This window comes from Cydia strobilella, chromosome 21, assembly GCF_947568885.1.
Source record: "Cydia strobilella chromosome 21, ilCydStro3.1, whole genome shotgun sequence".
NCBI lineage: Eukaryota > Metazoa > Arthropoda > Insecta > Lepidoptera > Tortricidae > Cydia > Cydia strobilella.
The window spans coordinates 9,038,372-9,054,514 of NC_086061.1; the positions used below are offsets into that span (position 1 = coordinate 9,038,372).

A 16,143-nucleotide genomic window follows, 5' to 3' on the forward strand; every position below is an offset into this window, starting at 1 on the left:
AAAGAGAACCTTCAACGACTTTGACAGCACACGCAGTGCATGTGTTATTTATATGTCATGATTTTATAGAAGTTTGACTATGGATGGTATAGAATGGATCGCAATCTCTTATGGCAGAATTGTTGTAAAAGTGACCGCGTTAAGCTTTAAATAATAGTTCCTAATCTCTCCGGTGGCGCTAGTTAGGCTCTGGGACATGAGTATAACATGAACCATATAATGCAACAAATAACCCGACCAAATTACGTAGGTTGTTTTTAGTAGTATTTCGGTGTATGGTGGCGCCGCCTAATTACTGTTTTTTGATGGACACTTTTCATACATAGAGATTTGGCTCCTTTATACAGTCTCCTTGAGTTTGACATTTAAAATAACGCACTGCGTGTGCCATCAAAAATCGTTGAAGGCTTGTCTTGGTCTAACTCTAATACATTTGTATTAGCAAATTGACATCTAATAAGTCAATTTGCTAATACAAATACTTAGGCGCCGTATAATTTTGTAAACAGGAAAGCCCTTGGCTTATCCTGTTTATTTGTTTGGGTCAAAGCCCTTGGCTTATCCTTTTTTGGGGAAACTCCACCAATAAAGAATTTGTATTTAAGGCTCAGAAGAAATGCATACGAACAATTTGCGGTGTCCAAGAAAGTGAGCCATGTAAACCATTTTTCAAGAGTCTCAAAATTCTTACATTGCCATGTTTGTATATATACGAAATGGCCAATTTTGTAAATACAAACCACAGCCTATTTAGTAAGTTTAAAAGCGTTCGCCTTCAAAACAAACTAAAGTCTATGCAAAAAGTACCAAATAAAACGGCACTTCTACAAAAAAGTATACTTGGAATGGCTCACAAAATATATAACAAGTTACCGGCGAATATAATTGCATGTAAAAACAAGAATAATGTTTTTAAAAAAAACCTAAAAGCTTTTCTTACCGAGAAAGCATATTACTCTATTATAGAATTTTTGACTGAATTACCTAATTAAGATTTACTGCATGACATAACCCTGTTTTGACTATTATTGTTTTCTGTGATATTATGATTAGCGTGTATTTTTATTGAATTTGTATGCCAATAGGCACGACATAGTGATACTGAAATATGTATTTAACATCTTGTAACTTACCTATGTTGAACAAATAAATCTTTGAATCTTTGAATCAAATCTTGCAAGCTACCTACATTAGACCCACTTCTCATTATTAGATTGAGATGTAACTTGTACATATACATATACAGATGACTTGTATGTAGGGTGACAATGCAATACCTATAGGGTTAATTGGCTATTAGGCAAATGCTTCTTTTATTTAGAATTTAAGTAGTATTTTTCACAACTGCCACTTTTAAGCGTTTTTTGTACAAAAAACTAAATACTCAAATAACTTTAAAACCAAAGAGTTTTGACGCAAATGTGCTAAGGAATAACCCCTTTCAAGGAATTCATCGAATTTCCAATCAGGATACAGGATCAGGTCATAATACTGGATTATGGTATCTAATGATGGACACAGGAGGTGGCCAGAGGAACTCTGTGATAACCTGATAACCCGACGCAACCTAATCGTGTTTGGGTTTGTTAAAATCGTCTTGATGAATATTAATTGCCTGTTTATTTAATCTTTATTGCACAAAAGAAAACCTTACAGTACAAAAGGCGGACTTAATGCCATAAGGCATTCTCTACCAGTCAACCTTACCAACCTTAGTAAAGTACAGTCAGCGATAAAAAAATTGTATGAAAATATATTTTTGACAAAATAATTAGGTAATTTTGTCTTCGGTTACCGCGATAGTTACTCATGAAATAAAACTATGAACCGGTTTTTGCATGTACAACCAGCCTTAAAGTTTATAGTTTATGATGGTTCATTATTTTTGTATGTAGGTATTTTGCACTTTGTAGCTTTTCCTCAGTCACTCGTTGACCACGAACGCTGTAAAGGGTACGAAACGTCGGGATGTATTATAAATTCAATATACGCGATATTATCCGTTTTCAGTTTTATTTCAAAAATAATTAGGTATTATTTTGTAAAATAAACAAATCATAAATTAATTTTTAACAAGCAGAAACGTCTGCGATCGATGCTATTAAGCTTAGAATAAATTTAAAAGTGGAAAAATTACTGCCTTGGGTGAGACTTGAACTCACCAGAGGCCGTGAGTTCAAGTCTCACCCAAGGCAGTAATTTTTCCACTTTTAAACAAATCATAGTCCTCTCAATAGTCACACGAACCTAACCGCCGCCATACAATCTAAGTTAAGCTCTCATTTTAAAACGACACTGATATATATAACATGTAATTTGACATTAAGCAATAACTTTTTCAAAAACCTATTTTTATTTTACCAATTCCATTCTAAAAATCTAAGCTCACATCGGAATTCCCCATGGACGTATGTAGCTAGGTCGATAAAACCTTTGTGTCGAACATTTTTCAAATAGTATTTCAATCCCTAGTGTTTCTCGTGAATCAAAGGTTTAACGCTCTGTCTGCTTTGAGGATTTATCTCGCAAACTTATGGATGAATTGAAATCTATTTGTGTTGCAAAAACCAGCCAAAAGTATGTAGAGCCATGTACAGTTTGCCATATAGGTGAGCGCCATTGACAAATAAAAGAAGAGGGACAAATGTCTATATCAGGCAGATCATGAAATTCCTAGGCATATCGTGAATCGTGAAAATCATTGTCTCGGTCCCTGAGTCGACGGACCCCCGCTGCGCGGGGCACCTCTTTCTAAACAGCTTGTCCTTCGGGCATCTATAGCAACCTAACGAACCTATCATAACTATCTATTGACTTATTGTGACTACCGTCAAAATATTACACAGGAACTTTACGATCGGCCGCCGACATATTACAATTCATAATAATATTGTCTTCGGTTACCGCGATAGTTACTCATGAAATAAAACTATGAAAACGGATTATATCGCGTATATTGAATTTATAATACATCCCGACGTTTCGAACTCTTTACAGCGTTCGTGGTCAACGGGTGACTGAGGAAAAATTACAAAATGCAAAAATACCCACATACTAAAATAATGAACAATCATAGACTACAAACTTTAAGGCTGGTTGTACATGCAAAATCGGTTCATAAGGCTAGTTATACACTATAATTATTTTTCAAGTAAAGATATATATATATACGCGATAAAAAACTATGCTGGCTCCAACCCTACACCACGGACCCGAGAAGATTTAATTCCCTCCTAAATTGTAGGAGGGTATCCCAATATGGGACCGGCAACAAACTCGGCGGGACACATCTTTTCAAACCATCAGAATGTCCAGCATCATCCAACACTACGGTCTCACAGTCTATGTCTCGCTTGCTCCTTTATCAGGTGGACTACAGGATCCCAAGCTGGTGGTAGAGAAAAGCCATCTTCCCTATTAAAGTTTGGATATTTCTTAATCTCAATGGCCTCGCGCAGCATTCTGGGTATGTAACGCTTCTCCTTGGCAAGAACCAGAGGCTTATCAAACTTGATTGAGTGATTGGCTTTATCCATGACATGCTCACAGACAGCAGACCTAGGTCGACGGTGCTTGACATCAGCTATGTGTTCCTTCACCCGAGTGGAAATGCTCCGTTTCGTCTGCCGAAATGTGCCGCGTTGAAAACGTTACGCGATGATCCAGACCTTACTATTCTTCGAGCGGATAAGGGAAATGCGACGGTTGTACTTAATACTTCAGATTATAACCAGAAAATTAGGGAATTATTAGCGGATACTACAACCTACAAACATGTAAAGACGGACCCGACTATGAAAGTATTGAAAACCACTAAAGAACTAATTAGTGATTACTCGGACAGCCTTGATCTGAATGTTGCAAGTTTAGTTCCTGACTGCCCCGTGCCTCCAAAGTTGTATGGGTTGCCAAAAATACACAAACCTAGTGCCCCACTACGTCCCATAGTGAGCCAGATAGATGCTCCCACATATAAATTGGCTCAGTACCTCGCGGGAGCCCTCTCAGCATTACGTGGTAACACTAGCACGCATACAAAGGATTCTTACCATTTCATCGGTGAGATTAAAGACCTAACATTGACTGATGATGAGATCATGGTCAGTTTTGACGTCCAGTCGCTATTTACAAGCCTACCGGTACAAGACTGCATTGAAATTGTCAAGAAGAGGTTATGTGAGCAGAACATGTCAGAGGAATAAGCTGTTGGAACATTGCCTTACATCTGGCTACTTGCTATGGAATGGTGAATTCTACCTTCAAGTCGACGGCGTGGCCATGGGGTCTCCGGTGTCTCCAGTAGTCGCTGACATCTTTATGGAGGACTTCGAGGAGAGGGCACTCTCATTGGCTCCTGTGCGACCGAAGATATTTAAAAGATACGTAGATGACACTTTTACTATACTTCCAAAAAGTAGTGTTTCAACTTTCTTGGATCACCTAAATTCCATCCATAGCAAAATAAAATTTACTATGGAGTTGGAAAAAGACTGTTCTCTCCCCTTCTTAGATGTATTGGTAAAAAGAAATCCTGATAACACCCTAGGTCGCACTGTGTATAGGAAACCTACTCATACTGATAGGTACTTAAATGGCAAATCGCATCACCATCCCAGTCAACTTGTTACAGTAGGCAAATCTTTGTTTCAGAGAGCCCAGAGGATATGTGATGACCAGCATCTGGCCGCGGAGCTCCAGCATGCCAGGCGCGCGCTCCAGGCAAACGAGCTCAGGATACCGCGGGTCAACCAGAGGTCCCACATTAAGATCCCCACAGTTGAGCGCAGGCCTGCCATTCTGCCTTTTGTCAGGGGGGTCACGGACAGGATCAGCCACATCTTGAAGCGTGCTTCTATAAAAACATATTTCAAGCCAATGAAGAAGATGTCACAATTCCTGAGGCCTGTAAAATGCAATACCCCTCTACAGACTGCAGGAGTGTACAGGCTGGACTGTGAGTGTGGCCTATCATATGTCGGGCAGACGAAACGGAGCATTTCCACTCGGGTGAAGGAACACATAGCTGATGTCAAGCACCGTCGACCTAGGTCTGCTGTCTGTGAGCATGTCATGGATAAAGCCAATCACTCAATCAAGTTTGATAAGCCTCTGGTTCTTGCCAAGGAGAAGCGTTACATACCCAGAATGCTGCGCGAGGCCATTGAGATTAAGAAATATCCAAACTTTAATAGGGAAGATGGCTTTTCTCTACCACCAGCTTGGGATCCTGTAGTCCACCTGATAAAGGAGCAAGCGAGACATAGACTGTGAGACCGTAGTGTTGGATGATGCTGGACATTCTGATGGTTTGAAAAGATGTGTCCCGCCGAGTTTGTTGCCGGTCCCATATTGGGATACCCTCCTACAATTTAGGAGGGAATTAAATCTTCTCGGGTCCGTGGTGTAGGGTTGGAGCCGGCATAGTTTTTTATCGCGTATATATATATATCTTTACTTGAAAAATAATTATAGTGTATAACTAGCCTTATGAACCGATTTTGCATGTACAACCAGCCTTAAAGTTTGTAGTCTATGATTGTTCATTATTTTAGTATGTGGGTATTTTTGCATTTTGTAATTTTTCCTCAGTCACCCGTTGACCACGAACGCTGTAAAGAGTTCGAAACGTCGGGATGTATTATAAATTCAATATACGCGATATAATCCGTTTTCATAGTTTTATTACAATTCATAATCTTTAAAAGAAAAAGAAAACAACTTTCCAATTTATGTAACTAGTGGCTCACCTGTAGACTCCAAATTAAGCTTAAAAAAAATTCGAACGCGAACGGTGCTTTTTACTGGCGTACAAAATCTTAATGCAAATCTCTAAGCTCCGAAATAGCGGAAGGTGTTTGAAAATACAGTGGGTTCCGTCACATATCGGTTTGGTGGGAAACGAGGAGGCTGACCGGTTGGCGGCAGCGGCTGCTTCTGAGGGAACTGAGATTGATGTCGCTCCAGACTTCTCAGAAATAGTCGCACAGTGTAAAGGTAAAATCTTTGGTCGCTGGAAGGAGTTCTTTGATGAAAGATCGCAAGAGAAAGGAATCTGGTACAAGACCATTCAATGTGAGCCTCCTCGGATACTCTGGTGGGAAGTCGCTGACTTAAACCGGGCGAAAATTGTACGTGCTCACAGGCTTCGGTCCGGTAACATTCCATTGAATATGTTTGCTCATCTGATGAGGAAAGCAGAGTCGCCCAACTGCGATATTTATGACTCTGTCGAGGATGTACAGCACTTCCTAATGGAATGTGTTCGGACTCGAGACAAGAGGGCGCAACTATTTGAAGCTAGGGGTTATGCATTAACTGATATTGCGGTTTTTCACTCGATATTGGCGGAACCCCTGTCTAAAACTGGGAAATTCGTGTACAGTTCTTTTGATATATACGAGTACTAGAACTTATTGAAACTGTAATGTAGAGGCCCAACGGAGCCGACATGTCTCAGTGATAAAGGCTCCTTTTAAATATGTAGATAAAAAAAAAGATGTTCGCTTACGTAAGACGCTGCGTAAGAGCCGGTACAGACGGACTGCAGCTCGACTGCAACTTGTATGGGAACTGCACGCCGACGTTGCAGTTAGCGTGCAGTTAAGAATAAGAATAAGAAATATTTATTAGCACAAAAAATAACACAAAACATTGATTCATTCAGTTGGCGTGCAGTTCCTATACAAATTGTATTCGGGTTGCAGTCCGTCTGTACCGGCTCTAAGTGCCATAGACCCTAAAGTGTTTTAGTTTGTTATGCCAATTTCCACCATTTTGAACCTTTCAAAAAACCAAACGACAGAAAAAATATATCTAATTACCGAACCTGCTCACATAATTTCATAAGAATCGGCTGAGAAATGTGACCTGGGGCCCGCTTATCAAAAGCTTGTAGCTTGTAATACAAGTGGAAGTCCCTTTCTAACAAAAGCTGTCAAAAAGAGACTTCCACTTGTATTACAAGTTACAAGCTTTTGAGAAACGGGCCCCTGCAGAGGAGTACATCCGAACATACGAGAGCATAGGATTTTTGCCCAAGTTGAAACCGGAGACTTCGCCAAAGCTCGGTCAATTAATGAGATAATTTTCTTTTTTGCAGGTAAATTGGGATTCTGGTGATTTGGTGGTTTGCTAACCTCTCTCAGGTTAGCAAAAGCTGCGAATGCACCGAGTTGACAACGAGGAATGTGATGTGCATTTGTCCCTACAGCTTAAATGTCTCATTGCTCGACACCGCCGAATTCCGCCAACGAAGTTGGAGGTCCTGGGTTCGAATCCCGGCAAGGGTATTTATTTGATCGTTTAATCACAGTTTCTTGAGTTACGAATGTTTTTTATGTAATTTAGGATTTATAAATATATATTAGTCTTTTTCAAACACGAAGGGTATGGCGACAGGTGTCATTTCCATACAGTTTATAACCTTAAAACGCCAGATCTCCCTAAGGATTTTTGCACCACCCTACTGACTCCCCAAGGTAACCTAATAAATAACGCACGCGTATACGGACTCTGTAGTGCGCACATAAACAGAAATGATTTTTGCAAAATATCGTGCCCACCCAGTGACAGTTATTAGTTATTTGTTTTACAGGGGAGCAAAGTTAGCGAGTGGTTCGAAAAGTGGAATCTTAAGCGTTGCGAGGGTTTAAAGGCACGAGGGTTAAACAAATTTTGCCACCGAGTGATACACAAAAATTTTCACTACACCAACGCATGAAAAATATCAACTGTAAAACATCAAACGTTATTAAATATTTATCATTCAAAACAATCATTTAAAAGTCAATTCTATCAGCCAACATGCGCAAATAACTTAAAATTTGCATCAGATTACTTCGCCTTACATGTGGATAAAATTCTACTTTCTTAATAGTTTTTGATATACAAAGAGAGCCTTTCGATGCTGGTGTGGTGAATAATATTATGTATACTAAAAATCTGCAGCAAAATACCTACAGCGTTAAGCTTGTTACGACTGCAACTTATAACGTAACTCAGTTTCAGTCTCTGTCTGATTGTAAAACATGGTTGTTGAGGCTATTTACGGTTTAAGATACCAAGCGGAGCGTTGAGCGTTACGTGCTGCGCGCCCCAAACGCGCCATGTTTCATTGCGTGGTTAGGGACAATATATAAGAGGAAAATTCACCAACCGATTTCAAAACATTCTCGATTTTTACAAGCATTTATTTATCTTGCCCTGTTTGTTAGTTAGTATGGGTCAAATCTTGGAAGCTAAATTTGACCCACTTCCCGATATCCGATTGAGCTGAAATTTGCATACATATGTAAGTTGTGTGACAATGCAATATTATGGTACCATCGAGCTGATCTGATGATAGAGACAGGAGGTGGCCCTAAGAACAAATTAAATTATTTTCTATGAAAATATTTTAATTTGTGGTTTTTCAAGTAGACACACTACTATTTAAACTATAAACTGAAATAAATATCCGATAGCCGATAGCCGAGCGGTTCAGGCACCTGTCCGGTAAACGGGGTACGCTGGTTCGATTCCAGCTCTGGACACTGGAGGCTTTGGTCATTTTTTCGTTCGTATATGATATTTATTTCAGTTTACAGGAGGTGGCCATAGGAACTCTGTGATGAAACTACGCAACTTAACTGGTATTAGTTGCCTGTGGTAAAAAAGTACAGTCAGCGATAAAAGCTGCTACAAAAATGATATTATTAGCATAAACATATGATTCATGATAATATAACATTATTGCTTGAAATTATGAAAAGTGACAATTTCATTACTAATATTATAAATATGAAAGTTCTGATTTTAGGAAGTGTCAGATGTGAACATTTCACGACTTTCACACATTCACTAAAATGGGACTTAAATATAAGTACAAAGGCGAACTTATCCCTTTGAGGGATATCTTCCAGCCAACCTTTTGTATTAGAACCTAATAAACTTTTTCCTTTAATCTCGGATATTTTTCCGCGTCCGCTTGCACTGTAGCCCATGTCGTATCTGTCTGGAATTATAACATAGTTGCCAGTAGTAATACACCCAAGTTTCGCGAACATTGTCGGATTCCATTTGCGAGTATTCTCTGTGAAATAATACAGTTTCAGAAGAACTGACATTTTATTATTAGACATAACTCAGTTCGGTAAAATAAAACTATGAAAACGGATTATATCCCGTATATTGAATTTATAATACATCCCGAGGTTTCGAAGCCGTTACAGCGTTCGTGGTCAACGGGTGACTGATACGCGATATAATCCATTTTCATTCATAGTTTTATTTCATGAGTAACTATCGCGGTAACCGAAGACAATATTCAGTTCGGTAAGTTTGTTGGAGAAGCGTAAAATGGTTTTGAATATAATCGAATCTAAACTGTCGTGAGTCATACTAATATTAAGCTAATTTTTCACTAACAACGGGTCTTTACCGTAATATTACCATAATAGGTACCATTAAGTTTTTATCTAAAAGCAACAAAACACAAACCATCCAACTTCGTGAAATAAAACATGCTTCTGACGTTCGTCCAGCAGCTGTTTTTTGTCAAGACTACAGTGCAATTACTCATAACTGACTATCGATGGACCTTGTGTGCTTTATAATAAGGTTCATGTATTGTGAGTTTAGTTTAGTTGGTATATTTCCATAGTCTTAGTAAAAACGTGCCCCTCCGAGCTTGTTGTTATGGTTGAATTGTCTTGAATGACCTCTGAGAGATGATCATTGTACCGTCTCTTCCGTATTTATAGAGTATGCCTTATTTTAGGTTCACAATATTATAAACCTTGTTTTTATTAATTCATTAAATTTCGCTTTATTTTTTGCCAGTGCGCGATGGAGCGCAGTATACTAGGTGTTCGCAGAACTGATTATAATCAGAAACACGGAACTGCGCTCCAGAACTCGAGTTATAAAGGTGTCAAGACCGCTAAGCTTAAGTGGGACTGTTGTCGCATGCACCCTGAAAGGTGGGCCAAAATGGTTACCGAGTGGGACCCACGGAACACCATAGATGGTGCTGGCCGAAAAATGGCTGAAAAAGATAGCAGAGCGCGAGCGGGAAATCCATGCTGAGGCTGACCCAATGCGCCGCCCTAGAACGAGACGCAGGCGTGCTGCGCTCGACAGACGCTTGCCACCTTAGCATCGACCTCCGGGTGGCAGACACGAGGGCGGCGTCTGTCACCCATAAGAAAGAGGTCCTCGGGTTGGAAGGCATGTTAAGTGTTCGGACATGCCCTATATGTGGTTTCGGGCAAGTATTCACCCGGTGATGGGTCGTAATGGGCAGCTGCTGGTGGGGTTGCGGATGAGTGACGCCGCGTGCCCGTGACTCCACCACAAAGGCAGAGAGATGAACACCCCAGGTTTTTTAGTGCGTAGGAATCTCACATATCCTCAGTGTCTCCCCCATGCGCTGGGGAATCTTTCGAATATTTTTCCTGGGCAACAAAAAAAAGGCCGAAAAGGAGATTAAAAATGTCATATTTTATAGAAATTTGAAGTTTGTCACTTTATCGACCGAGATAGCTCGGTCCAATACTACCATATATTTCGGCTGATTAGATATCGATGTCTTACAATGACTACAAAATACTTTTCATTTCTCATTCTCTGAAAGAGGGTCATTGTTGTTAAAAAAGTTGTGCAGAAAATTATACCTACGTTTCTGCACTAGAGCATTTCACGTTTCAAGTACGATTTTTTTAATTCTTTTACGATAAGCTATTGAAATTTGGGTTTAAGTAAATGGATACAATTTCCTTTTTGATATTTAACTCCCCATACCATAAATAACGATACTTTTGCCTAAATTGTCAATTGAAAGTTCCCTCAAGAAATACTATAAAAACGTATACTTAGTCATGTTAAAAAAAAACACGCATTTTACTTTCCTCGTATTCAAAATGAAAAGTAGAGTGTTTACCTCGGGTGAAAGGCAACATTTCATCCCTTGGTTAACAATCTACTATTTAAGTCCATTTTTTTGACAATTTAAGTGTTGGCTCCTTTTTATTACAATACTCTTTGGTTGGCTCCGTAGTAAAAGTTCTTCAGTATGCCTTACCTAATCAATCAGAATAACAATGCAAAATATGACTAAGGGTTGATAAAGTATGCCCTTTAGGCTGCGTTTCCACCAGAGATGTGCGAGGATGCGTAGCGAATTACAGACAAATAGGAAATTCTGAGCTGAGCGAGGATAGGTAAATTAAGTGGTGAACAAATACATCCCTCGCTACGCATGTTCGCACATCTCTGGTGGAATCGCAGCTTTTGTTATTTCAGTTTAAGACAGATTTGTCATTCGCTGCCTCCGTATAAATTATTTGAAGTGCATTAACAAAAGATTGCATTTGCAACGAACTAGTTTTGTTAAGGAAATAATAAGGAAAAATACATATTGACGTGTCCCAAATTAGTATGTGCAACAAGACGACAAAGTTGTTTTTTCCTGTGGTGTTTTTGAGTCTTAATTAAGCTTAGATTTTATTTTAGACTCGAAAGGCACTGTTTGCCTAATCAGTAGGTACCTAATACTTAATCAAGTTTTATTAACTATTAAATTAAATCACATTTACAATGGGGTCTAACGCGAATTTATAAATTGTGAATGTGATTTAATATGTGTTCAAAACGCGAGTTTTAAATGTGATATTAAATTAAAAATTTAAAAAAACCCTACGCTATATGCCAAATAAATCCATTTTGTGCCAAAAATGCCTAACATCATTTTGGAAAAAAGCTGATACTCTTCAAACTGCTGGACCGATTTCTATCAAACATAGCTAAGAACGTAGCAAGAAAGCTCAGTTTTACGTGAAAATCACCGCATCGAAATCAGTCCATCCGTTGGAGAGCTACGATGCCACAGACAGACATACATTGGAGTCAAACATATAACACCCCTGTTTTTGAGACAGCATTTAAGTTTATATGTTTATTATTAACTAGGTTCTGCCTGCGACTCCATCTGAGGAGGATGTTGATTAATAAAAACTATCATCAAACATTTGACGACCGGTCTGGCCTAGTGGGTAGTGACCCTGCCTGTGAAGCCGATGGTCCTGGGTTCGAATCCCGGTACCTAAGGGCATTTATTTGTGTGATGAGCACAGATATTTGTTCCTGAGTCATGAATGTTTTCTGTACAGTCGCCATCAAATATATCGGAGCGCCCGAGGTGCTCAAAACATCTGAACACGCACTCTAACGCCTTGACAATAGAGGCGTGTTCAGATATTTGTGAGCACCTCGGCCGCTTTGATATATCTGATGGCGACTGTACATATCTAAGTATTTGTATGTATAAGTATTTGTATAACTATTACATATATATCCTTGTCTGAGTACCCACAACACAAGCCTTCTTGAGCTTACCGTGGGACTTAGTCAATTTGTGTAAGAATGTCCCTATAATTTAATGTTTTTTTTTTTAATATTTATTTATCTATTATTATTTATCATATGTCCCTTCTCGAGCCTCAAACTATCTGCATACCAAATATCATAGCTTGGTCTAAAGATACTGACTGTATGTCGAAATACTATTTAACTTACTGATTTCGAGAGACATTTTCTTTGATGCGAAGACTTAGGGGCCTAATATAGCTCCCTGCGGGACACCCCTAACTTTATTCTCTGTCGTCACACAAGCGTTACTTGAATTTTAATTATGTCACGCAAAGTCATTATCATGATATGTCTGGTACTTGGATGAATATTAAAACTTAAGAGGAAAGTGGACTACCGCTTCTTCATACAAATGTAGTCCCGTTTTCCTCTTTTGATATTTTAATTATTTTTTATTTATTTATTAGAGATAAATCACAAGTTTTACATGATAATTGATAAAAAGCATCGTTAAACCAGAATGGTTTGTCTCGATACTCCATTACGCAGTACTGACATTATGATGTTTCATTTGACGCCCGAACTATTTCTATTTCTATATTCTATAGAAAATGTCATAGAAATATAGAAAGCAGCCCGTTTTCATTTTTCTTTAGTAGGTACAAGTAAGGAAAAAAACTGCATAAAACATTAACAATATGTAATTCCAATAAGCTTTCGAATAACGATATAATATTAATAAACTTAAGATAAGGTTATTTCGGATAAGCGCCGTGGCTACGGATAATGCCGGGGCCACACTAACGGGAAAGGTCGGGAAATGTGAAGGCCGGCCGCACTTATACCGCAGCCGCACTTATCCGTATGGAGCTTACATAAAATACCTTTTAATAGTGTGTATATTTAGTATCACCTTATTGATTTTTCAGTACAGTTAGCAGCAACTCTTATTCTCTTAACAATAAAGTCGCGTCAAGATCATTTTGAACACCTCGCCCGCTTAGCATCTATTGCTGCTGACTGTACAGGGTACATAACTTGATTCATTTGTAATCTATCAACTATGTAAAATTTTAATTATTTATTATATTTAATGAGTATATACCGGTTCCGACGTAGTTTTGGGCTTGACCAAAGACCAAACTTTATTGCACCAAGATATACAGTGTTTTCAAATAACAGACTTGCCAAAAGGAATTTTCCACCAGCCAACCATAGGGCCAAACAGATACACTGAAAGTTGGTGCAAGAAATAACAAACAATCGAATAATATTGTAGTTTTATTTTTGTGTAACTAATGTTCAGAAATTGGGTACAGAAAAGTTAGAAAAACCACCCAAATGGTCACACTTGTCGCTGTGACAACTTGATAATAACAGTGACAGTTATTTTAACACGCGCATAACGGCATCCATCATAAGGCAGATGGGCAAAACAAACATAGTTTTCTATCTAATCTTCAGGTACACACATTCCCTTATATCTCGCATAGCCAGTCGGACAGTGGTCCCCACTGAACGCTGCTCTGTCGTCCAAAGTCACAGGGGACATCGTAGTAGTTTCCTCTATACCCCACACCCACTCATCTTTATCCATAGTCATGTTTTCTTTGTCCTCGCTACCCAAAGGGATCTCTGTAACTTCGTTTTCTATTACAGTTTTCGGTCTTTGATCTGTTTGTCTAAATCCAGAATTTCTGTGATTTTTGTTTTTATTCTGATTATTTCTGTTTTGATTTGTATTGTTGCTTAGATTATTTATAAACGGAACTATCCCGTTATTGCTTTGGTTGCCAGAACTACTGTGGTTATTCTGTGTTTCTTTATTATAATCATCCATTGTCATTTCATCTTGTTGACTACGGGCATTCAAAACATTTTGATTGTATTTTTCTTCTCTATTACTATTCCTACTGCTACTTCTATTATTAGTGACATCTCTGTACTCATTGTTGATGTTAAAACTTTGACGTGGTATGTTCAAATTGCTTTGTTCACGTCTATTTTGATTACTCCGTCTATCAAAAGTCATGTTTATATCCACGCTTCCTGTGTTATCATGAGAGCGTCCTTGACTATTGTAATTATCACTTAAACCTCTGTTATTAAATGGTTCACGGTCATTTAAATTTACATGAGACTGACCTGGGTTCCTCTCCTGGAATATTCTGTCATTTCTATCATTAGAACTAAATTCTCTGGTATTTGGTACAAATTGCCCATAAGGTATACCATGATTTGGATTTTCGTTTCTATGTCTCTCATTAGAAAATATTTCTCTATTATTTGCTTCATGAAATTGCCTTTGGTTATTTAGATTCTCATGAATATGATCTTCATTTGGATTTGCGTCCCATCTCCTGACATTGCTGTCACTTTGAAGTTGTTCATGTTGGTTTAAATTCACGTGACCATTTTGTCTATTATAGTTGTCACTTTCATGTCTGTTCATAATCATAGGATTAGCTTGTGCAGGTGGATTGAATAATGGCCGTTCAAATCTTTCTTGACGAGGCTCATAATTAAAATTTTGTGAAATATCTCTCGCAGAAACGGACACTAGCACAATTAAAATAACAAAATACATAGTTAATTCTTCAATCAAATAGTTCACATAACTATAATTATAACTTTTCTAAACGTTTTAATAGTTTATAGTCTCACTGCTAAACATAAAAAGTTTCTTGACAAATTTTAAGTCCACTTTTAAATTTTTTTGTTTGAGCTCACTTACATTTTAGTAACAAAAAGTTACTTACTTTTAATCACTTAACTAATAAGTCCCTTCGCACTGTTTATGAACATCTTTACTAAAAGTAGTCTGTACACTTTTTGTTCGTCCGCTTTTTCCACTGCGCGTCTTTAAAACTAGTTGTTGTAGAGTATTGCAATAAAACAACTCACGCGCAGGAGCGCAGACCGGTACTGCGCGCGCATACCATGATGGCTAATAGTAATGATGTGCGGTGATTAGTGGACGCAGAACTGACACAACTTTGCAGAACTAAACAGAGTTGAAGAGAGTTCCGAAAAATATTTGTTGTTTGTTGAATATAATTATCATTACCTAAACCGTATGATAGGAAGCTTTGGTAGAGCTTGTGGCTAGGCCTGCTTGAATAAAGCATATTTGAAGTTTGAAGTTTGGAGATCACGCTCAACGTAGTTAATTGTCATAGCAAAAAGTTATAGATCATTTTTGGGCGTGGAGTTTCCTTTAAATGGTTTATTTATTTGTCATTGCGCACTAAGCATAACCCAATTATAAAATATTTCCTAGTTATAAAAGGTTAAAAGGCTAAAAGGAAAATATACCCTAGATACTGAGCGCCTAATTATACTTACATATGCACTTGTTATGATATGATTGCGGTAAAATAATTTATCGCTGCCGAAGGAAAACCACATTGCGGTTATTGGTGACGCGTGGACAGATATGTTAATATTTCCGATTCATGAGAATTTTACATAAATTAACATGCTGTTAGTATTTGAAAGAGAATTTATTCGATAAAACCAATGAAATGATACAATGCTGTTTGGATTCTCGGGGCTATTTTAACTGGTATCCAGATTTAAAATGAGTAAACTGATAGTTGTGGGCGGATATTTATGAGATTATCGCATTTTCATAATTATTTTATTCCATTTTGTGATTAAAGTTACCAAATCTAGTGGTAATTAAAGTGTCAACGTTAACTATGTACCACATAAGTTACCTCTTCGGTGCCGTGCAGTGTCATTTTCATTAACTGTCAAATTTGGGACACGAGCACTTAAGTGGCAGGCTCCCGACCG

At 38.2% G+C, this 16,143-nt stretch overlaps 3 protein-coding genes across 3 annotated transcripts in view; 1 reads left to right on the top strand and 2 right to left on the bottom strand.

Moving 5' to 3' along the window:
- Positions 1-16,143, bottom strand: part of LOC134750990 (NADH dehydrogenase [ubiquinone] 1 beta subcomplex subunit 3) — a 519,415-nt gene that overhangs the window by 270,689 nt on the left and 232,583 nt on the right. The window lies entirely within an intron of this gene.
- Positions 1-16,143, top strand: part of LOC134751280 (uncharacterized) — a 223,096-nt gene that overhangs the window by 29,588 nt on the left and 177,365 nt on the right. The window lies entirely within an intron of this gene.
- Positions 13,472-15,273, bottom strand: LOC134750904 (dual specificity protein kinase splB-like). The gene has a single exon (XM_063686142.1). It carries the CDS (start codon positions 14,930-14,932, stop codon positions 13,799-13,801), a length of 1,134 nt encoding a protein of 377 aa, XP_063542212.1. The 5' UTR covers positions 14,933-15,273; the 3' UTR covers positions 13,472-13,798.

Bases quoted from the DNA above. Each gene is read 5' to 3' on its own strand.
- LOC134750904 (XM_063686142.1), bottom strand. From the start codon at position 14,932: ATGTATTTTGTTATTTTAATTGTGCTAGTGTCCGTTTCTGCGAGAGAT.